The following is a 23,845-nucleotide window of genomic DNA, read 5'->3' as shown; positions in this document are numbered from 1 at the left end:
TCAGCAAAGGGGGAGAGTTTGACCTCCTCTGCTCCCATTTGGATTCCCTTTATTTCCTTGTCTTGCCTAATTGTATTGGCTAGAACTTCCAGCACTACGTTGAATAGTAAAGGTGACAGAGGACAACCTTGTCTGGTTCCAGTTCTAAGAGGAAAAGCTTTCAGTTTTACTCCATTCAGTAAAATATTGGCTGTGGGTTTGTCATAGATAGCTTCAATCAGTTTTAGAAATGTGCCACCTATGCCTATACTCTTCAGTGTTCTAATTAGAAAAGGATGCTGGATTTTATCAAATGCTTTTTCTGCATCTATTGAGAGGATCATGTGATCTTTATTTTTGCCTCTGTTAATATGGTGGATAACGTTTATAGACTTGCGTATGTTAAACCAGCCTTGCATCCCTGGGATGAAGCCTACTTGGTCATGATGAATGACTATTTTGATGATAAGCTGTAATCTATTGGCTAGGATTTTGTTGAGAATTTTCGCGTCTATGTTCATGAGTGAGATTGGTCTGAAATTCTCCTTTTTGTTTGGGTCTTTTCCTGGTTTTGGTATCAGGGTGATGTTTGCTTCATAGAATGTGTTGGGGAAGATTACTTCTTCCTCAATTTTTTGGAATAATTTCTGCAGTACAGGAATAAGCTCTTCCTTGAAGGTTTGATAGAATTCTGGAGTGAAGCCATCTGGACCAGGGCATTTTTTGGTTGGAAGATTTTTTATTGTTTCTTTGATCTCGAAGAAATTGGTCTGTTCAGGAGCTCTATTTCTTCCTGGCTGAGTCTAGGGAGAGGGTGTGATTCCAAATATTGATCCATTTCTTTCACATTGTCAAATTTCTGGGCATAGAGTTTCTGGTAGTATTCAGAGATGATCTCTTGTATCTCTGTGGGATCAGTTGTTATTTCCCCTTTATCATTTCTGGTTGAGGTTACTAGAGATTTTACTTTTCTATTCCTCGTTAGTCTGGCCAATGGTTTATCTATTTTATTTATTTTTTCAAAAAACCAACTCCTTGTTTCATTAATTTTCTGAATGATTCTTTTGTTTTCAATTTCATTGATCTCTGATTTGATTTTGGATATTTCTTTTCTTCTACTGAGTTTAGGCTTAGATTGTTCTTCTTTTTCCAATTCCATAAGATCTCCTGTGAGATTGTTGATGTGCTCTCTTTCTGTTTTTCGAATGTAGGCATCTAAAGCGCTGAATTTTCCTCTCAAAACTGCTTTTGCAGTATCCCACAGGTTTTGGTAGCTTGTGTCTTCATTGTTGTTATGCTCAAGGAAGTTAATGATTTCCTGTTTTATTCTTCCTTCACCCATCTGTTATTCAACAGAAGATTGTTTCATTTCCGTGCCTTTGGGTGGGGTCGAGCATTTTTGTTAGAGTTGAGTTCCACCTTTAGTGCCTTATGGTCTGAGAAGATACAAGGTAAAATTTCAATTCTTTTGATTCTGTTGATATTTGTTTTGTGTCCCAGGATATGATCAATTTTGGAGAATGTTCCATGGGGTGATGAGAAGAATGTATATTCTTTATCTTTGGGATGGAGTGTTCTATATGCGTCTATCAAGCACAGTTGTTCTAGGGTCTCATTTAAGTCTCTTATATCCTTGTTTAATTTCTGTTTAGAGGATCTGTCCAGCTCTGTAAGAGGAGTGTTAAGGTCCCCTGTTATTATGGTATTATCAGATATCATATTGCTCAGACTGAGTAAGGTCTGTTTCAAGAATCTGGGAGCATTTAAATTGGGTGCATAGATATTTAGAATTGAAATGTCTTCTTGTTGTATTTTTCCCTTGACCAATATAAAGTGACCATCTTTGTCTTTTTTGACTTTAGTTGCTTTAAATCCACATGTATCTGAAAATAAGATTACAACTCCTCTTTTCTTCTGAATTCCATTTGCCTGAAAAATTGTCTTCCAACCCTTGACTCGGAGCTTTAATTTGTCTTTTGAAGCCAGGTGTGTTTCTTGCAGACAGCAAATGGATGGCTTGTGTTTTTTAATCCAGTCAACCAATCTATGTCTCTTCAGTGGGGAATTCAAGCCATTAACATTTATTGAGATAATTGATAAGTGTGGTAGTATTCTATTCGTCTTATTTTGTGAGAGTCCATTGCTTAGTTGTATCTTTTGCATCAGTGTGGAGGTTAGGTTCTGTCCTTTAATTTCTGAGATCTTACTTTGCTGCTGATCCATCGTGGTGGTCAGTGTGCAGAACAGGTTGAAGTATTTCCTGTAGAGCTGGTCTTGTTGTGGCGAATTTCCTCAATGTTTGTATATCCGTAAATGATTTGATTTCTCCATCAATTTTTAAGCTTAGCTTAGCAGGGTACAGAATTCTGCATTGGAAATTGTTCTGGTTAAGTAAATTAAAGGTAGATGACCATTGTCTTCTTGCTTGGAAAGTTTCATTAGAGAAGTCTGCGGTCACTCTGATGGATTTACTCCTGTAGGTCAACTGGCGCTTACTCCTGGCAGCTTGCAGAATCTTTTCTTTTGTCTTGACTTTGGACAGGTTCATCACAATGTGTCTTGGAGAAGCTCGGTTAGAGTTGAGGCGACCTGGGGTCCGATAGCCCTCTGAAAGCAGTGTGTCAGAAGCTTTGGTGATATTTGGGAAATTTTCTTTTATAATATTCTCTAGTATGGCTTCCATTCCTCTGGGGCATTCTTCTTCCCCTTCTGGAATTCCTATAACTCGTATGTTGCAACGCTTCATAAAGTCCCATAATTCTGACAGTGAACGTTCTGCTTTCTCTCTCTTCTTTTCTGCCTCTTTTACTATCTGAGTTATCTCAAGAACTTTGTCTTCTACCTCTGAAATTCTTTCTTCTGCATGGTCTAACCTGTTGCTGATGCTTTCCATTGCATCTTTAAGTTCCCTAATTGACTGTTTCAGCTCTGCTAACTTCAGCTCTGCTATATCCTTTTTATATTCTTCATATCGTTCATCTCTTATTTGATTCTGTTTTTGGATTTCCTTTTGGAAAATCCACTTTATTAGCAGTTTCCTTCATTGTTTCCATCATTTCTTTCATTGTTTTCATCATGTGTATTCTAAATTCCCTTTCTGTCATTCCTAACATTTCTGTATAGGTGGAATCCTCTGCAGTAGCTACCTCCTGTTCCCTTGGCAGGGTTGTTCTGGACTGGTTCTTCATGTTGCCTGGAGTTTTCTGCTGATTCTTCCTCATGAGTGATTTCTTTTATCTGTTTCCTTGCCCTAATTTTCCTTTCACTTCCTCTTGCTCTTTAAGTTCTCATGCCTGTGGACTAAGGGTTACAGGACCAGAAGCGTGAGAAGGTTGAAGAGCAAAAAAGGGATGAAAGAAAGGAGGACGGAGTGATAAGAAAAAAAAGAAAAATAGAGAAAAGATAGGGGGTGGGTAAAAGGATATTGACAAAAAGAAGAGAGGCACAGAAAGAGGGACAGAGCAATATAGGTGTACAGTAGGGTACTTTGACACAACCTTAAAAAAACCCACCTTCTGGGGTTGCCCAGTTGGGTGGTTCCCTTGAGGTCAGCAGCTCTTTGCTAACCTGATCAGACACAGTACCCCACCTCCACCAAGTAGAGAGGAAAGACAAAAATGCTATAAATCAAACCAAAACAAGCAAACAGAAAACTTTATGGGATAAAATTGGGTGAAAAACCAAATAATAGTGGTAGAAACACTAGCAAAAATGAAGTTCTAGTTATCGAAAAAGGCAGCAATGGGAAATTATAATTAAACTAGAAAGATTGTGAAAGAAAAAAGGTCTGTAGGGAAAAGGTTGAAATTAAAAAACAAAACAACGTCAACAACATCAAAATAAACAAAAAAAACAACCAAACCAAAAAAACAAAACAAACAAAAAAAAAAAACACAACCAAATCAAAGCAGTATGTGTATGTTATTGAATATTGTCTGGGCAACACGTGGTCTTCTGGGGTATGAGATGTTAATCACAGTTCTGATATGACTGGAGGCTGCTGATTTCTCAAACCCCAGCAGGTAGACACCCTAAATCTCTCTTCAGCCCACTTAAAAGGCACTTTGAACTTGTAAACTTGCTGAGCAGAAGCTTTCCCAGGAAAGTGCTTGTCGCTGGAATCACTGCTGAAGTGGCTATCCACTTACCCAGTGTGCCAAAACTGGTCTCACTCTGCCCCTGAGGGTTAGGGCTGCTAGGCGGCTCAGACCTCACCCTTAGGCTACTTGGTTGCTGGGTTACCAGCTCCCACCCGATTCTAGCTCTGCGACCCTGAGGGCAGAGCTTGCAGGGGCAGATGGCTCACAATGGCTCCCTGTGACCCACAGCCAAACACTATTAGCTCCGTCTGGCTCAGCGGCTCAGACTGGGGCCCTAGACAACAGCCAAAGTTCTCTGCACTCCCGCTCAGGCTCTCCCCAAGGCAGTTCAACTGAGTGCCAAGTCCAAAGTCACCAAAACAGTTCACAGCTAAGGCCTTTCCGGTTTGCAGTCTCACTGCTACTGAACTTACAGTTGCGGGTAGGTTTAGACGGATCGAACACACGTGACCACTTGCTGTTTTTCCACTGTTTTAGTCCTCCCCTTGGGGTCCAGAAGTCTCTTGCTGACTCCCTGTATCCTCACAGGGGTGATGAAAGGCAGATCCCACCAGCCAGAGATGCCTGGAGTCCTATCTCCCCAGACTCATGGTGCCCAGATGCAAGGAAGCTGTTACTCGGCCGCCATCTTGCTCCACCTCCAAATGAGCTGATCTCTAAAGAAATAAGAAGTAAAATGTACAGGGGCAATTCATTCCAAGTGAAGAGAAAGAAAGAGGCAAAGGCATAAAGGGTCAAGCCCATGTTTGGCTGGATCATAGAATTCATGAAGGGGAGAACAGCTAGTTTCACATAACAGAGGGCTTCCAGGCTTCTCAAATATCTGCTCACTGATATTTATTCTTCCCATCCACAATGAACTTGAATGTTTTTATTATATGTATAAGATGCCCTTTCTGTCATGGTGTAATAATGCTGTATAATAATTTTCTTTCATTCACAGGTTCATGAATTTTTTCTTAACTCCCTAATGGCTTATAAGCTCTTTTTATCCTAAGCTGTTTGATATTACTTTTGTTCTGCAATGCATATGATTTTAGTTTTCTGCTAAAGACATGGATATTAAATTAATTCTTGGTGAAATATTAACTACAGAATTAGTGATAATAGTCTTGGTGCCCTGTAGCACAGTTGTTACGGCACCGGCCACAGGCACTGAGGCTGGCAGGTTTGAACCCGACCTGGGCAATCTAAACCACAATGACAACTGCAACAAAAAAATAGCTGGGTGTTGTGGTGGGTGCCTGTAGTCCCAGCTACGTGGGAGGCTGAGGCAAGAGAATTGCTTAAGCCCCAGAGTTTGAGGTTACTGTGAGCTGTGACGTCATGGGACTCTACCAAGGGCGACATAGTAAGACTCTGTCTCAAACAAACAAACAAACAAACAACAACAAAAACACAAAGAAAAAAGGATGAGTGATTATATTTTTAAGAAGTTTTAAGTTTTTTAAAGACATAAAATGTGAATAGTTTATATTGTAAGATCACAAGCTTGCTTGGTGTTTCATGTTTTCAAACAATATTTCAAAGTTTGTAACATAAGCAGGCTCATATGTGACTTTCTTATTGTTATAACAATTGATATTTACTGCATTTAAAAAGATTTAGTTGGAAAAATACCCTACCCACTAACTTCTTTTGTTTGGTACACTTCCTATCAGTGCTCGGTGATTGCTTTGGAACAGAATAAGCCCTCATGCAAATCTAAGGTATTATTCATAATTATATTCCTATCTGGAACTTCATGGTACTTTATTAATCAGAGTAGTTCCTGGAATACAAATTTTGTGTTCAGTTGAAACAAAATGTAATATGATCATGTGCTGCATAATGCTGTTCCCTTTTTAATTTTGAGACAGAGTCTCACTTTGTCACCCTTGGTAGAGTCACCCATGGCATCATAGCTCATAGCATCCTCAAACTCTTGGGTTGAAGTGATCCTCTTGCCTCAGTCTCCCAAGTAGCTGGCACTACAGGCGACCACCACAAAATAGCCTGGCTATTTTTAGAGACCCCAGACAGGGTCTTGCTCTGGTTCAAGCTGGTCTTAAACTGAGCTCAGGCAATCTACCCACCTTAGTCTCCCAAAGTGCTAAGATTACAGGCGGGAGCCACTGCGCCTGGCCCCACATAATGATAGTTCAGGTTTTGACCAATGACCCCATAGATGACAGTGGTCCTATAAGATTAAAGTACCATATTTTTATTGTACTCTTCCTATGTCTGACTATATTTAGATGCACAAATGCTTACCATTGTGTTACAGTTGGCTGCGGTATCCAGGACAGTCACATGCTATGCAGCTTTGTGGGCTAGAAGCAATAGGCCATCCCATGTAGCCTGGGTGTGTAGAAGGCTGTACCGTCTGTTTGTGTAAATGCACTCTGCAATGTTTGTGCCAGAGTGAAATCACCCAAGATAGATTTCTCAGATCCTATCCCTGTCATTAAGTGACTCATGACTGGGGTTATAAATCTTAACCTTGAGATAAAAATAGTTTGAGGACCCATTCCACTGCTTCAGGAGTGTAGTTTTTTCTTTCTTTCTTTCTTTTTTTTTCAAGTAAAGCATGAGAGTATTAATTGAAGACAAAGATACTCATGACAGAATATGGGAAATCATTACTTGGGTAGCTCCACTGGTTGGCTAGCTGTTTCCCAGTTTAGAAATTTCAGTTTGTGGGTGCACATGTATTCTCTTATAAAATGAAAAATACTTCTCTGGAAGCAGAATCTGAGAAAGAAAAGAAAATAACAACCCAAATTAGGTAGATTATAGAGCCACAAGCCTTTTTGCACTCATGAATGTACATGGCTTAATTTTTAATAAGATGCTGATCTCTGATTGAGCTAAGATGAAGTGAAGAGAGAGAGAGAGAAGGTGGGCCTGAACAAGGAACACAGGGAGTTCAGACACGGTCGTCGTACTCCAGGATCTGATCCTTCAATTGGAAAAGTCAGAAATCTTGTTGGCGGCCAATATCCTTTAACTATTAACTATGAAATGCTGATCTATATATAGATGAGAACATTGGTGGTCTTGGGTAAGAAGCAGGCCTGGAGACATTTCTGAACTCTGTGGGGACCATTTCCCTCCTGTTCATATATTGTTTCTTCAGACAGGTATAACACAGGCTGTGGCTTTACACATGCTAATACCCTAAGCATCCTGATTCCTACCGGCTCTGTCACTCACTTTAGTGAGCCCTGACTGTTTATCATCGATACATTTTGCATATCCTGTGATCTTTTCCTGTAATGACCTTCCCGTCCTCACACCGTCTCTCCTTATCCATCTGTCAAGCTCCTGTATTTCTTCTCCCACAAGCCACTCGAATATCTTTCCTCTGTGAAGTCTTCTGTTCTTTATCTTGTGGTATCTGACCCATCTTCCATAATAGCACTTTTTACACTGTATTAAAACTGTTTAGTTCTGTCTCCCTATTAGATCTTGAATTTCTTAGAAGAATGTTTTCATCTCATAGAATTTTCTAGAAGAATGTTCTGTCTTACAGTTTAGAGACTTGGGATACAAACTATCCAGTAGAAGTTTATTAAATGAAGAAATGAGTGCGTGAAGGAGTAGGGCCCTACCTTCTATGACTGCCGTCTCAGCACTCTCCTCAGCACTCATGACCTCATTCCAGCCAGTCGTGAAAACTTCTCTGCTTGGGTACATTGAATTTACAATCAATAATTAACTCTAAATTGAATTTGTAATCGAATTTTATAATGCCACTACAGTCATGAGCATTCAAAGTGCTGACTTCCCCGATGCATGTCATAACCGCAGTATTTAATTTCATCCTGTACCTGTTAAGTGACATGGAAGAGAGAAGTTGTATGGGTTGAAAATTCTGTGGAATAACTTTAATTAAATATATAAAAGAGCCTGACAAAACAGTTTAAAATAAGCTTGAATTCAGGACCGAGGCAGAGTATTCATTCAGAATTAAGTTCAGTAGTTTAATACCAAAGCAAGTCAGTGAGAGCAGAGTTGCTGGGGAAATAGGCAAACTACTTTTTCCCACTGCTTCCCGGACCTTTTCACCCAGGACATTCTCCATAGTGGGATGAATGGATGAGGTTGCTGGCTGTTGCAGGCTGATGGCCCAGGGTCTCTGGCTGCCCCCGGCTCCCCCTGGCTGTGCTGAGAAGTAAGGACACCAGGATCTCAGGACATCGTAACGCCTCTGGGTAAACTCTGAAGTTTAGCAAAGGGAAACAGAATGTAACCACAAGGACTTACAACCTTGTAAACCAAGAAGGCCCATAAGTAAAAACAGCATGTGCTGTTTAAATTTCAGACCTAGGATTGTGTAAAAAACCAGTGATTTCAACTCTGGATACATATTGGCGTCATGCTGCAGCTCTTAAAACATGGAAACAGCAATGCCCAGAGGCTACCCTGGTACAATTGAAGCTGAATCCATGTGGAGCAGGATAGGAGTAGTATCAATATTTTTGGAAAACTCCCACAGATGATTTTAAGTGTTCCAGCGTTAAGAACTACTGCTTTAAGCAGTGACTGATTAAAAAAAAAGAAAAAATCAGTAAGGCACCTAAATACTCAGTATTTTTTTAAAGTGCCTTAATTTAATACTCACACTTAGTGGTTTTAATGTAGAGAGTTTTTTATTTTTATTGTTGTCAGAAGGTTATACGCCAGTCAATAGTTTGGGTTTATCTCAGATTGTAACCGTATTCTCAGAGGAAATAGCCCTTGGAGTTGTAATCTTGAACTTCATGTTTATGAAGTGCTGGCACACTTGACTGCTGAATGGATCAGGAATGGGAAGGGGATGCGATTAACTAAGCTTTAGAATTTGAATGTGCAGAAGAGGGGAGCATGATGGGGGTGGGTAAGCATTCTAAATGTAGGCACGGCATAAATACAGGTGCGGAGGAGGTAGAAGAAAATTCCAGAGAAGAGCACTGTGAGTGTAAGACAGGGCCCAATGGCAAGTGAAGGGCTGCCAAAGCCAGCCGTCTCAGAGAGCAGTTGAAGGAGGCAGCCTTTCCAACACCTTTAGCAACTGAAAATGACCACGGCCAGGCTCCTTCAATCTCCAGCCCACGGACTGCATGGAAGGCCTGATAACGAATAACTACCTGCCAGGCACTTTCCCTGGGCATGTCATATGAATTAATTACTTTCATTCTCACAGCAGTCCCATGACATAGTTTCTATTATTATTCCTGTTTTGTAGATGAGGAAAATGAAGCACAGTAGGCTGACATTTTCTATGAATCTCTGTATGTTCAACAACCTTTTCCTCCTTTATCATGAGTCAGAGTTCTCATGATGCAATTTACTGGACCACCGATTATGTAATTAAAGGAGAAATTTACCATGTAGGGATAGGGTGGAGGGAGATACTTGGAAATAAGGTCAGATAGGATCAGAGAGCTGAGGCTTTTGACCCCCCCCACCATAGGTATGAGGAATTTACTGAGATTTTAAAGCAGGAAGTGGCACGTTGAAATGTTTAGTAAAGCTAGCCTGGGAAGGCGAGCAGGATGGGTTGAGTGTGGGGAAAGGCAAGAGGTGATGGTGATGGCAGCTGGCCAGGCAGGAGGCTAATGGCAGTGGTCTAGGAGGAAAGTGATGATGATAAGCCAGGTGAGGCGGTAGCAGTGGGAACAGAGAGAGCACAGATGCAAGGGACATCACGAAGATCCTGGTGACTACAGGGAGCATGAGTGACTCTAAGCCTGAGGGGATCAGGGAGGCAAGCTTGAGGAGGGAAAGTGATGAACTTAACTTTAGTGCTTTTGAGTTTGTGGGATATCGCGTCATTCCAGTGGGATGTGTCACTGTATTTGGTATCCTCCAGTTTTTAAACTTTATTTGCTATATATTCCTCTTCTTAATGTGGATAGAAATATTGATGTCTATATATACATGTAATATTTTGAGACAGAGTCTCACTTGTCACCCTCAGTAGACTGCTGTGGCATCACAGCTCACAGCAACCTCGAAATCTTGGGCTCCAGCAATTCTCTTGCCTCAGCCTCCTGAGTAGTTGGGACTATAGGCACCTATCATACATCCAACTATTTTTATTTTTATTTTTATTAAATCTTAGCTGTGTACATTAATGCAATCATGGGGTACAATATGCTAGTTTTATATACAATTTGAAATATTTTCATCAAACTAGTTAACATAACCTTCATGGATGACTATTTTTTGAGATGAGATCTCCCTCTGGCTCAGGCTGCTCTGGAACTCCTGAGCACAGGCAATCCACCCGCCTTGGCTTCCCACAGTGCTAGAATTACAGGCGTGAGCCATTGCGCCCGGCCTGATGTGTATATTTTATTTTATTTTTTATTTAAGGCAAGCATGAAACAAAGTTTATTGAGGAAGAGAAAGATAAGCTTTTTTAAATTCAAATTTTAACTAATTTATTCATTTTTGTTGGTGTTGTTGGGCATCCCTAAAAGAGAAAGATAGGCTTACAGAGTAAGAAAGCTTACAAAGCACAATATATTTGCCATAGACAGAGAACAAGGCCTCCGTTGCCAGGGCAAGTAGGCAAAGAGGTCTATGCCTATGTTTTAATTTTTTTTTTCGAGATAAGAGTTTTACTTTGTTACCCTCGGTAGAGTGCTATGACATCATAACTCACAGCAACCTCAAACTCTTGGGCTCAAGTGATCCTCTTGCCTCAGCCTCCTGAGTAGCTGGGACTACAGGTGCCTACCACAACACCTGGCTAATTTTAGAGACAGGGTCTTGCTCTTGCTCAGGCTGGTTTCAAACTCTTAAGCTCAAGCGATCCACCCACTTCCCAGAGTGCTAGGAATACAGGCGTGAGCTACTGTGCCTGGCCTTTATGTCTATGTTTTAATTTCACATTAATCTTTTACCTGGTAAAAACTTATTTACTTATTATAATAATTAATAATATTATGCTATTATTATAATATATAATTATTAATATTATTATTTACTCTAGGTTATCAGATCAGGATGAAGAGGGCAAGACCACGCAGGAGTGTATCATTTCTGACCCCTCCTTTTCCATGGTGACAGTTCAACGGGAAGATAGTGGAATAACCTGGGAGACGAATTCAAATAGATCTACTCCCTGGGCCTCAGAAGAAAGTCAGACTTCTGGTGTGTGTAGTCGAGAAGGGTCGACTGTGAGTTCTCCTCCAGGAAATGTGTCCTTCATTGTGGATCAAGTTAAAAAGGTACAGAAAAGAACTCATAAGGCAAAGCATGGCTCACCATCATTACGTCGGAAAGGCAACAAAAAAAGAAATTCTTTTGAATCTCAAGATGCTCCAGCAAACAAAAAAGACAATCCTTTAATTTCAGAAAGCCAGGCACTAAACATTGAGAAAGAGAAGTCATACACTGGCATGTATGATAAAACAAGAAAAAAGAAGACCACTTCAAATACACCCCCTATTACTGGGGCAATATACAAAGAACACAAGCCATTGGTGTTAAGGCCAGTCTACATAGGGACAGTACAGTATAAAATTAAGATGTTTAATTTGGTGAAAGAAGAACTAGTTCCGCTACAGTTTTATGGAACATTGCCAAAGGGTTACGTAATTAAAGAAATACATTATAGGAAAGGGAAAGAAGCATCTATTAGTTTAGAGCCAGATTTGAGCAATTATGATTCTAAGACAGTTTCTAAAACAGGCAAATTAGTAGCCCAAAGCATAGAAGAAGAAAAAGTAAAAGAGCTTGTTCCACCCTGGAGAGAGGCACTCTCCAAAGGATCAAAGTCCCTGTCCTCATTATTCAGTCATGAAAATCAGAAGAAAACTGATGATTTCCCCCTAAATGCCACATCTGCATCAGAGCGCACAGTTTCCTCTTATTCAAGTAGTGACACGGAAGAACAAGAACCACAGCTCAGGCGTCCACGGTCAGAGAGTGAAGCAAAAACCCATGAAATGGAGCCTTCCTCTCTGTCACCCGCTGCACCTGAAAGTGCATTCCTGAAAACAGCAAAGGAGGAGTCTGAGGCCACCTCACAAGGAGCCACCACTCCAGAGAACAGCTCTTTAGTTGATGAGGTAAAGCAGGAAGACATGTGTTCCGCCCACCGGTCCACGTCACCTGAGGCAGAGCAGGATTTTCTGGAGACAGGTTCACCAGATCTGGCAGCATCAACTCCGGAAGTTTTTGGCCCAGACAAAGAACAGCTGGACCTGCCTTCACTAGAAAGAGCAGAACCAGTCTCTGAACAGCTGCTGCCTCCTCATCCTAGTGTCAAAAGAGGGAAGGAAGAAAGGCTTCCTTCTGAGCCTCCTGAACATCTAGTGTCAGAAGAACCAGAGAGAGAAGGGGAAACTTCCCTCCCCGTAGCTGCTGAACCTGCAGATTCTGATTTAGCAGAAGAGATCATAGAACTTGAAGACCCAGGAAGTCCGTTAGTTTCTGAGAAGCCCTTCCTACCGAGTTTGTCCTCTGAAGTGGCGCCCAAAGAAGAGGAATCTGTCCTCCCACTACTGACAACATCCACACCTTCACGTGTCCCTTCATCTGAGGAGGAGAGAGAAGGAAATGAATCTGTTTCCCCTGATTCTGCTTTTGTGTCAGAGTGTTCAGTACCACCAGGGTTGAACTATGAGCTAGAAGAGCAAGAAACTGAGCCAGTTTCTCCACCGAAAGTAAAAACCATGACTGAACATATAGTTTTGTCAGAAGAAGAGAAAGAGGAATTTAAGCCCCATTCCCCGGCTGTGCTCTCTGCATTTGAGCCCTCTCTGTTACCAGCCACAACTGACAAGACTTCAGAGTGCCAGTCTCCACTGTTTTCATCAGTTACCCCAGAGTACGTGGTCCCCTCAGGAGATGAGGCCTCAGAAAGCGGGCGTTACACACCAGATTCCACATCTGCTTCTGAACATTCAGTCCCATCACATGCAACAGAAGAGTCGCTGAAGGAAACCATTGACCATAAGACCCCACTAAAACCAAAAGGTGATTCTGAGCCCATGGTACTGTCAGAGGAAGAGAAGGAAGACATTGGATCACAGTCTCCAGCTGTGGGCTCTCAGTCTGAACGCTCTCTCTCACCATCCACATCTGAAAAGACTTCAGAGTGCCAGTCTCCACTGTTTTCATCAGTTACCCCGGAGTACGTGGTCCTCTCAGGAGATGAGGCCTCAGAAAGCGGGCGTTACACACCAGATTCCACATCTGCTTCTGAACATTCAGTCCCATCACATGCAACAGAAGAGTCGCTGAAGGAAACCATTGACCATAAGACCCCACTAAAACCAAAAGGTGATTCTGAGCCCATGGTACTGTCAGAGGAAGAGAAGGAAGACATTGGATCACAGTCTCCAGCTGTGGGCTCTCAGTCTGAACGCTCTCTCTCACCATCCACATCTGAAAAGACTTCAGAGTGCCAGTCTCCACTGTTTTCATCAGTTACCCCGGAGTACGTGGTCCTCTCAGGAGATGAGGCCTCAGAAAGCGGGCGTTACACACCAGATTCCACATCTGCTTCTGAACATTCAGTCCCATCACATGCAACAGAAGAGTCGCTGAAGGAAACCATTGACCATAAGACCCCACTAAAACCAAAAGGTGATTCTGAGCCCATGGTACTGTCAGAGGAAGAGAAGGAAGACATTGGATCACAGTCTCCAGCTGTGGGCTCTCAATCTGAACGCTCTCTCTCACCATCCACATCTGAAAAGACTTCAGAGTGCCAGTCTCCACCGTTTTCTTCAGTTACCCCAGAGTACGTGGTCCCCTCAGGAGACGAGGCCTCAGAAAGCGGGCGTTACACACCAGATTCCACATCTGCTTCTGAACATTCAGTCCCATCACATGCAACAGAAGCATTGCTGAAGAAAACAACTGAGATGACTTCAGAATGCCAGCCCCCACCGCTTTCAGCCACCCCAGCTGAACATGTGGTGCTATCAGAAGGAGAGGCAGTGGAAATGGAGTGGTACACACCCTCTTCCACGTCTGCTTCTGAATTTTCAGTACCCCTATATGCAACACTGGAACCACAGGAAGAAAAAATTGTCCACGATCTCCCTCTAAATTTAAAAAGTGCCTCCTCACCCAATAATTTATCAGAAGCAGATCAAGAAGACATAGGACCTTTTTCTCCAGATTCAGCCTTTGTGTCAGAATTCTCATTTCCTCCCTATGCAACTCAGGAAGCAGAGAAAAGAGAATTTGGGTGCGATTCTCCAATATGTTTAACATCACCATCTGACCACACTATCTTATCAGATGAAGATACTGAAGAAGCTGGACGTTTTTCTCCAGACTCAGTATCACAAATTTCAATCTCACCATTTAGAGTCCCAGCAACAGAGAAAAATGAAATTGAGCCTGATTCACTATTAACTGCAATACCTGCTTCAGAATATTCCTGCTTTTCAGAAACAGATGAGGAAGAAATTGGATCAACAGCTTCTACACCTGTACCTGAGCATTTCAGCTCATCACAGGAGCAAAAAGCTGAACCCTTTCCTTTGACATCTATGCTAGAAGACTTGAGTCTGCCACCTTCAAGAAATAAACCAGAAAAACCAGAAGTTAAGCCAGATATTCAAACAACCTCAATATCTGTATCTGAATATCTCATTTCAGCGCACAAAAACAAAACTCAAGCATCTTTGGAGCCTGAGTCTAAAGACTTGATTCCACCATGTTCAAACAGTGAATTGGAGAAGGGAGAAACTAGGCCTAGTCCATCAGTGGCTGCAACACCTGCCTCTTTACTTGCACCGTCATCCATGGTAAAGGAAGAAACCAAACCTGTTTTGGCTGCAAGTCAGTGTTCAGTTTCACCTGATTCAGTCTATGCGATTAAGAAAGAACAGGAACCTAACTCATCACTTGCTCTAAAAGCTGCAGAGGAACAGATGGCTTTGTCAAAAGTCAGGAAGGAAGAAATTGTGCCCGATTCTCAAGAAGCTACACCACATGTATCACAGGATCAAAAAATGGAGCCTCAGCCTCCAAATGTTCCAGGGTCTGAGATGAAATATTCAGTTTTGCCTGAATTGGAAGATGAGCCAAAGAAGGATGTCAAACCCAATTTAGCTCCAAATGTGACTTCTGAACAAGAACAGAGAGTCTTGTCCAAGAACGAGCCTGAAGTAATAAAAACATATTCACCTCTAAAGGAAACATTTTTATCTGCACCTGAGGTTTTATCAGTAGTGAAAACGGAAGTGAAATGTGATTCTAAAGTAATGAGTACATCTATGGCGCTTTATCCGGCTTCCTTGGGAGTGGGGAAGGAAGCTGAACATGGCCCACCTGAGCCGGCATCTTTATCTTTGTCGGAAGTAAACAAAGAAACTAAACCCAGTTCCTCAACAACCACATCTGAAACTAAGCTGGATTCAAACTTACCTGAATTGGTGACAGAAGAAATCCCAACAGCTGTGTCCTTCACCACCCCTGTAGAACATCCAGTCTTAACAAAAGAAGGAAAGGGTGAATTAGGAAGTGGTTTGCTACCACTGGTAACATCTGTAGATGAACATTCAGTTCTTCAAGAAAAAGAAAAGGCAGGAATTAAAGATGCTTCTCCCATTGAAACGTCTTCATCCAAAGTTTTAGCTTGGCTAGAAGCAGAGAAGGAGGTGAAAGTTGCTTCACCTCTGAGTGTCTCCTCTATATCAGAGCGTTCTGTTTTGTCAAAGGTAGAAACTGAAGAAATTAAACCTGAGCCAATAACCAAAACACCATCTGCTCAGCACTCAGATGCATCTGAGGAAGCAACGGTAGAAGACAAACAAGGGCTCTCACGTTCTGCAGTCCTTGACTCGGAATGTTTGGTTTTATCACAGGAAAAGAACTCAGAGGTGTCAGAGCTGGAACATGTATTCTCGCACAACCTAGGCAGCAAGTTAAAGAAAGAAGAAACTGAACTTCTTTCATCACAAAGTGTGTCACCGCCACCCCAACATATATTCCAAAAAGGCAAAAATGAAGAAATAGCCAGCTCTTCTGAGTTGGAAAATTTAGTGTCAGAAGATTTAGCCCCAACATTACCGACCCTTGGTGATGATAAGAGCAAACAGACGATGGAGCCATCTCCTACAGCTCAGGGAGATTTCTTGTCAGAAAAACAAGATGTTGGCCTGGCAGAACTCTCGCTGGAGCCTGAGAAGAAAGATAAGCTATGCCAACCATCAGAATTACCAAGTGCTGAATCAGAAATCACTCATGTTTTAGGTAGACAAAGTGGATCCATAGATAAAAAACAAGTAACATCTCCCATAATTGAAACAGGGGATTCTGGTTCAGTAAAGGACCTAGTGGAGCTTACGAGTAGAAAAGGAAAAGAAGAAAACAAGGAGCTTCAAGCATCTGCTACGGTGCCTGCAATTTCAGAGGTTTCGTCATGCCTCGGGGAGGAAGCTCAGAATGAAGAAATGAAACCTTTCTCTCCTGAAGTAGTCAGCTTAAGGTCAAAAGGAGATAACCCAGAAGAACTTCAGCCATCTCTTTTCTCATTAAAAGGATTATCAGAACAGTTGAACCATTCAGCTGACTTTAAAAAGGAGGAACGTCAAGAAATAGGCTCATTACCACCAATAGGAAACCTGAAAGCACAAATGATGGACCATATCGTAACCAAACTAAATGAAGACACAGGCCACCCAAAATCAGCCTGTGTAATCCAGAGTGTAACAGAACCATCAAAGATCACTTCTCCTGACCTTGTGGGACAGAAGACTGAAAAAGCACTTCATTCAGATAAAGCTATTAAATTACCTGACATAAGCACCTCTTCCACAGATAAGCAAGATCTGGGTATTCAACAGTTCTTGGTTACAAAGGAGAATTTGCCTTTGGAACGACCGAAATTATTAATGACAACCAAGCCTGCAGATTTTAAGGAGACGAATATGAAGGAGTCTTTTATTTCTCTAAAGGATGAAAAAACGATGTTGGAGAAGCCAGACAACTTGGCCAGCCAACAGGAAGAAAGAATACCAGCATCTGTGCGGCTGGGTTCCTCTGACAGCAATGATCCGATGAGCGGGCAGCTGAAGGCTGCTCTGTCAGATAAGGACCATACTCGTGAAGGCAGAAAGCAGGTGCCACCACATTCTGCTGAGGAAACTTATCTGTCATTACAAGAACCAGTATCTACTCTTGATATTTCCAGTGGTGATGAAGAGACCTTATTAAGTAAAAATTACCCTTTCGAAGAAGTAAAGCTGGCCCAAGAACCACAATCTTTAGTAGTAGCTAGAAATGAAGAAAGAAACACAGCAGAGGGGGAGGAGATTGATTCTTTCATGGGGAGTGAAAATTTGATATCAGAGAAATCAAACACAGAGTTATCCAGGCCTCGCAAAGACAGTAGCCAGGAAGAAATCAAACTACCTCCTGAAAGAGTCCTCCAAACATCAGTGTCTGGCCCATCAGTAGAGCAGGGGAAGTCAGAAACCATCCCCTCTCCTGTCACAACAGCCCATTTCCTGGCAGAAGCTGAGGAACCTTCACTGGGCAAAGAAGTAGCAGCACACCGGGGCACACCCCCTTTACCTGGAGAGAAGCCACTAGAAGAATCAAAAACGGTTCAGTCCAAGGTTGCAGATGATGCCAGTGAGGGAGAGAAACCCGCTCCTGAAGTGAAAATGCTCCCACAGAGAAAATCCCTCTCCTCAGTCCCTGCAAGTCAAGAACCTCAACCCCAAGAGTCACCTGAGGGGACACAGAAGCTGCCTGAGCAGCCAAAGGTGGTTAAGCCAGACCTTCCTGAGGAAAAGGGAAAAAAAGGAATTTCGTCTTTCAAATCATGGATGTCCAGTTTATTTTTTGGATCAAGCACTCCAGATAACAAAGTTGCTGAAAAAGAAGATTTAGAAACTCAGCGAAGTTCATCTGTAGAAAAAGCAGTGACCGTGATGGAGCCGGAAGGGACAATTCCCACCAATTTTAATGCAACTGAGAAACCAGCTGATTATTCATTGCCAGGAGGAAATCTTAAAACAACCATTGAATTCAGAGGTACTGAGATTAAATCTGATGAAGGGCAAGAGTTCAAAGCAAAACCCACATTTTCGTCAAACACAGAGGTTTTACAACAGCCAAAATCTGACTCCAAGTTGTCTGCTAAAGACTATGAGAAGAAAGAAACCCCAGACTCTCCTGAGGAAATGAACACAAACATAATAGTTACCTCCACTGATGGTGAGGAACATCTTGGAATTCAATCTTTTTCACCCACTGGTGAGAAATTGGTCGTGGAAGAAGCCAAAAATGTCGTTCCTCTTCCTGCTATGGAAAGTAAGAGGGTCCAGAAGCCGACGATCGCTCCTCCATCTAAATGGAATGTTTCTATCCTTCAGGAGGAGCCAAAAAGCCGTCACAAAGAAAAATCACTCCTTTCATTTGATGTAGTGGATAAGGTACCACCACTACCCGAATCAGCTTCCTCTGGCTTCACAAATAAAACTATCACGAAGGAATCAGAGACACCAGAGTCAATAATTTTGCCAGTAAAAGAATCAAAAGGCAGTTTAATTGATCTTGGTGAAGACAGACTAAAGAAAGAAATGCCAACACCTACTTCCTTGAAAATTTCTGAAGAGGAAATGAAACTCAGGTCTGTTAGCCCAAATGAGGGGAAGGATAACTTGGAAAGCAGATCAGGTATCTTGGCAGAAGATAAGGTGCTGGCAGAAAAACAAGACACTGTGGCCCCCTTAGAGCTGAGAGATAATAATGAGACAGGAAAGGCCCAAGTTACACGTGGGTCTAGACCTACTGAATTGGAAGGATCAAAAGCTGCTTCTGTGCTGCAGAAAGTCCATCGCAATGAAGGCCACAGGGAACGATCCCAAATCATTGTTAGTTCGGAAGAGGAGAAAGAAGAAGAAAAAGAAAAGCAGGCACCTGTGTTTTCAGAAGGAGAGGCGCAGCAGGAACATCAGCCTTCTGTGAATGTAGCCAAGTCTATGCCTAAAGAGCTAGAGACCTCTTTAGGTCATTCTTTGGGTGAAACCCAACCATTTTCATTAGTTAAAGCTACATCAATTACTGGAAAGTCAGAAACCATCCTCTCAGAGGCTCCCCCAGAAGTCAGAGAAACAAAGGCAATAGGAAGCCAACCACATCCATTAGAAGAAAATAAAGTCTGGGTGGAGAAAACCAAGACTTTCCTTCCAGTGGATCTTTCTTGTGATGAAATAGATAACCACTCTTCATCTCCGGAAGGACATCTGGTGTTTGAAGAGTCAAGCAGGGATATACCACTTCCCAGTGAAGAAAAGGGGCAGTTCAAAGTGTCAGAGTTATCCAAAGGTGTTTCGGGGGAGATCACAAAAGAAAGTAGGAAGCAAGGATCTCCTTTTAAAGAATTGGAAAGGAGTGTAGATTGTCCTTTCAATGAAACAAAGAACTTTGAAACGCCACCTTATTTGTCATCATCTGTAAAACCACAAACCTTTGCTTCAGGAGCTTCTCCAGAAATTAATACAGCAAAGAAACAAGGCATTCCCTGGTCGGAACCGACTCCAGAGAGGCATACAGTCCACACTATCCAGACATCTAAAGATCAGAAATCTGGTATGCCTAAACCATCTGTTCTTGTTTCAAAGCCCCATTTGGAGGCTGTGGATGATACCCATGGAAATGAACCACTCTCTTCAGCAAGAAGCAACTATGCTCAGTTTATAGCTAATGCGTCAGCAGTCAGTGCTGAGATGGTTTCTACTAAAGAAATGTCCAAGGGGCCTGAAGACACATATACAGAAGATGAAGAATTTACAGTGACTAGTAAGCCAGCTGGACTTTCAGAAGACCAGAAGAGGGCCTTTAGTATCATTTCTGAGGGCTGTGAGATACTGAATATTCATGCACCTGCTTTTATGTTTTCAGCTGAAGAGGAAGAAAGTGAACAAATGCAAGATAAGTTAGAGTATTTGGAAGAGAAAGCCTCATTTAAAACCATATTACCCCACGATGAGGCTTTTGCTTGCCAAAAAATAATAAAGAGCAAGTTAGAAGATTCTGATGAAAAAGTTCTATCATTGAAAGAAAATAAACAAAAGGAAACTCATAAGACAACAGAAGAGATATCCATAGATTCAGAAACTGGTGATTTAGCTTTTATTCAGCCCACAGTTCCCTGTGAAGAGGATTATTTTGAAAAATATACTTTGATTGATTATAACATCTCCCCGGACCCAGAAAAACAGAAAGCTCCACAGAAATTAAATGTTGAAGAGAAACTCTCAAAGGAAGTTACAGAAGAAACTCTACCTTTCCCAGAAAGTTCAGAGGAAACTACCCTAGAACATGAATATGATTTGGTGAAATTAGATGAAAGTTTTTATGGACCAGAAAAGGACCACGGCAAATTATCTTACCCAGAGACACAAAAGCCTTTGGTTATCCAAAAATCAGCTGATAGAAACGCTTCGAAGGGCAGTAATAGAGATGTGATGTCAAAGTCACCTGGGATGCCTTTATTTGATTCAGAAGAAGGAGTTTTATCACGAACCCAAATATTTCCTCCCACCCCGAAAGCCGTTAATCCGGAACTTCTGGAAGAGCCACCAGCACTTGCATTTTTCTATAAGGATCTGTATGAAGAAGCAGTTGGAGAGAAAAAGAAGGAAGGGGAGACAGCTTCTGAAGGTGACGGTGTGAATTCTGAGGCATCATTTCCAAGAAGAAATTCTGACACTGATGATGGAACAGGAATATATTTTGAGAAGTACATACTCAAGGATGACATTCTCTCTGACACATCTGTAACTCTAAAGGACCAAGGGCAAGGTCTGGAAGAAAGAGTTGGTAAGGATGATTCATACCAACCAATAGCTGCAGAAGGGGAAATTTGGGGGAGGTTAGAAACTGCTTTGGAGAAGAGTCTAGAAGAACAGAAAGCTGTTTACAAGGAAGAAGAGCCAGTAGGCCATGTGGAGACCCTTGATTATGTGGCAATGCAGAGGAAAACTCCTGTCACTGAGGAAGTCACAGTGGTTACCCAGAAGATGAGTTATGCGGTTCCATTTGAAGACACCCATCATGTTCTAGAGCCCATAGGTGAAGCAAGTAGTCAGGGGAATGAAGCAGAAAATGCAAGTCCGGAGTTCAATCTGAATGTCCCAGTACAGGTGTCCTACCCAGAGGAAGAATTCGCGTCTGGTGCAACTTATTTTCAAGAAACCTTACAAGAAGAACCCCAAATCCTGGTCCCACTTGAACCGAGCGAAGAGAGGCTCCGCAGTAGCCCTGTTCAGGATGAGTATGAATTTGCTGAATCCCAAAATTATGAAGTGGTCACTCAAGACACCTTACCAGAAGAACTATATCCAGAATCCTCACTTGAAGATGTATCATCTCAAAGAAAGGAATCCTTTGAACGTATCAAAGGATGTGAAAATGAATTTGCCAGCAAGGTGGAGCAAAGTATGTCTGTTGAACAGGAAGAATTGGGCAGAGAGAGGAAAGAACAAATTCAGTTATCATCAGACTTAGTAACTGAAAAGGCACAAACAGAACTGAAAAAGCCCCAGATTGACGCATATTGCTACACCTGCAAAAGCCCAATTTCGGCTACGGACAAGGCTTCTGGTACCCACAAAAGCCATGAGGTTTCAACACTTGACACAGCTATAAGTGCTGTAAAGGTAATTAGATTTAAAAACATACAAGTAATTAATAATTCATATGTATTTAATTTGTTTTCACATTTTCTCAATTTAAAAAATGACCAATATTTGATACATTCATCTTTAAGCAGAATAATTACTGTATTTTGCTGGGTATAATGTGACCCCACATATAATGTGCACACAAACTTTCAGGAAAATGCCTCCTGAGAAAATGGCTGGCTCTTGGGAAGGGCTAACACTCCCCTGGTAAATGTGGAGACGCACTACCCTCTCTCCTCTCCCAGTCTGTGAAGGCTGCTCCTTCCCTCTCTCCCAGGAGCCCTTTCCTGCCTGCCATGTTAAGGGCCTGGGCCAAGAGGCCAGGCGTGTGCTGGTAGGGCGGGAGTTTCTGAGGCTGCTGGGCCCCTGGGCAGCCAGGTAGATCCCTGGGGCCTGGGTGGGGCTCCAAGTCCCCTCTGTGTGGTTGGGCCTCAAGCATTGGCCCTCACCCCGCATAGCCGTGTTCTGCCTCACAAGCCCTGCCACCATCCCCAGTCCTGACTGCGGAAAAGTGTGCATTATACGTGACAAAAGCAAACTGAGAATACTTCTCCAAGAATTTAGTTAAGTTTGATTTGACAAACTCATTGAGTACAGCTGGCCCTTGGTATCCTTGAATTTTGCATTCTTGGAATCAACCAACTGCAGAAAATATTTGGGGAAAAAACCAATAAGAATAACAGCATAGCCATAAAAATAATATAAATTAAAAAATACAGTGTAACACTATTTGCATAGCATTTACATCATATTAGCTATCATAAATAATCCAGAGATGATTTAAAATATAATGGAGGATGTACATAGGTTATATGCAAATACTATGTCATTTTTTATCAGAGACTTGAGCATCTGTGCATTTTGGTATCTGCTGGGGACCCCTGGAACCAGTTTCCTGCAGATGCTGGAGATGACTGTATACACTATTTGCCAGGCATTTTTCCAGGTTCTGGAGATACCAAGATAAATAACACAGGGTCACTGCCTGTGAGGAGTGTGTCATCTTAGGCTAATATCCCTTAACATTATCAAAAATACCAAATGAGTTGAAATAAATAAAAATACCTTTGACTATAACACACAATTTCATTTTCTATCTAAAGTATCATCCTTTAAAAATACACACATATTAATATTACATTGAGAAATTTTATTGCAAGTTATATTGGAGTACTTAACACATTAAGACATTTTAAATTCTGATTTTTCTCTGTATTTCCTTTATATGTATAAAACGTATGTTAGAAATGGGAAATTTTTGCATAGTTTCTGGCTATGTTTGTAGCACCCCAATGTTCCAGATAAAAAGTTAGTCACAACACATATCCTATGTGAGTGATTACAAATACTCTACTTCCCCAGAGGTACTATTGGAAATCAGCATTTAGGCTTTGAGACTGCCGTTTACCTTTAGATAGCCTTCTAACTGGTCTCCATTCATGTCTCCTCTATCCATTCTCCATTGAGCAGCTAGAATCATCTTTTTAAAAAATAATTTTTATTTTAAAATCTTAGAAGGGACAAGTGTTCTTTTACATGGGTGAATTGTATAATGCTGAAATCAGGGCTTTCAGTGTGCCCATTACCAGAATAGGGTGCACTATACACAATAGGTAAGTTTTTTTTTTTTTTAATAGGTAAGTTTTTATTCCTCATCTCTCTCTTTACCACCCTTCTTCTTAGTTTCCAATATCTTTATACCACTTTATTACCATCTGTAACCATCATTTAGCTCTCACTTGTTAGTGAGAAATGTGTGGTGTTTGTTTATTCATTTCTAAGGAAATGAAATGTTCACTTAAGATAATGTTCTCCAGTTCCATTCAACTTGCTGCAAATGATGCTATTTCATTCATTTTTATGGCTGAGTGGTACTCTCTCTCTCTCTCTCTATATATATATATAGAGAGAGAGAGAGAGAGAGAGAGTGTGTGTGTGTGTGTGTGTGTGTGTGTGTGTGTATAGATGACATTTTCTTTATCCACTCATCAATTGAAAGGTATTTAGGTTGATTCTACATGTTTGCAGTTGTGAATTGTGCAGCAATAAACATTTGAGTATAGGTGTCTTTCGATATAGTGACTTCTTTTCCTTTGAGTCGATACCCAGGAGTGGGATTGCTGGTTTGAA

The 23,845-nt window shown here is 41.6% G+C and overlaps 1 protein-coding gene across 1 annotated transcript in view; it reads left to right on the top strand.

Moving 5' to 3' along the window:
- CMYA5 (cardiomyopathy associated 5) overlaps positions 1-23,845 on the top strand; it is a 114,478-nt gene that overhangs the window by 31,447 nt on the left and 59,186 nt on the right. The window contains exons 2-3 of the mRNA XM_053587663.1: positions 11,044-13,395; positions 13,840-21,691. Of these exons, the coding sequence (XP_053443638.1) occupies positions 11,044-13,395; positions 13,840-21,691 (10,204 nt within the window). The remainder of the gene's footprint in view (positions 1-11,043; positions 13,396-13,839; positions 21,692-23,845) is intronic.

This window comes from Nycticebus coucang, chromosome 1, assembly GCF_027406575.1.
Source record: "Nycticebus coucang isolate mNycCou1 chromosome 1, mNycCou1.pri, whole genome shotgun sequence".
Lineage (NCBI taxonomy): Eukaryota > Metazoa > Chordata > Mammalia > Primates > Lorisidae > Nycticebus > Nycticebus coucang.
This window is presented reverse-complemented; position numbering and strand designations above follow the sequence as displayed.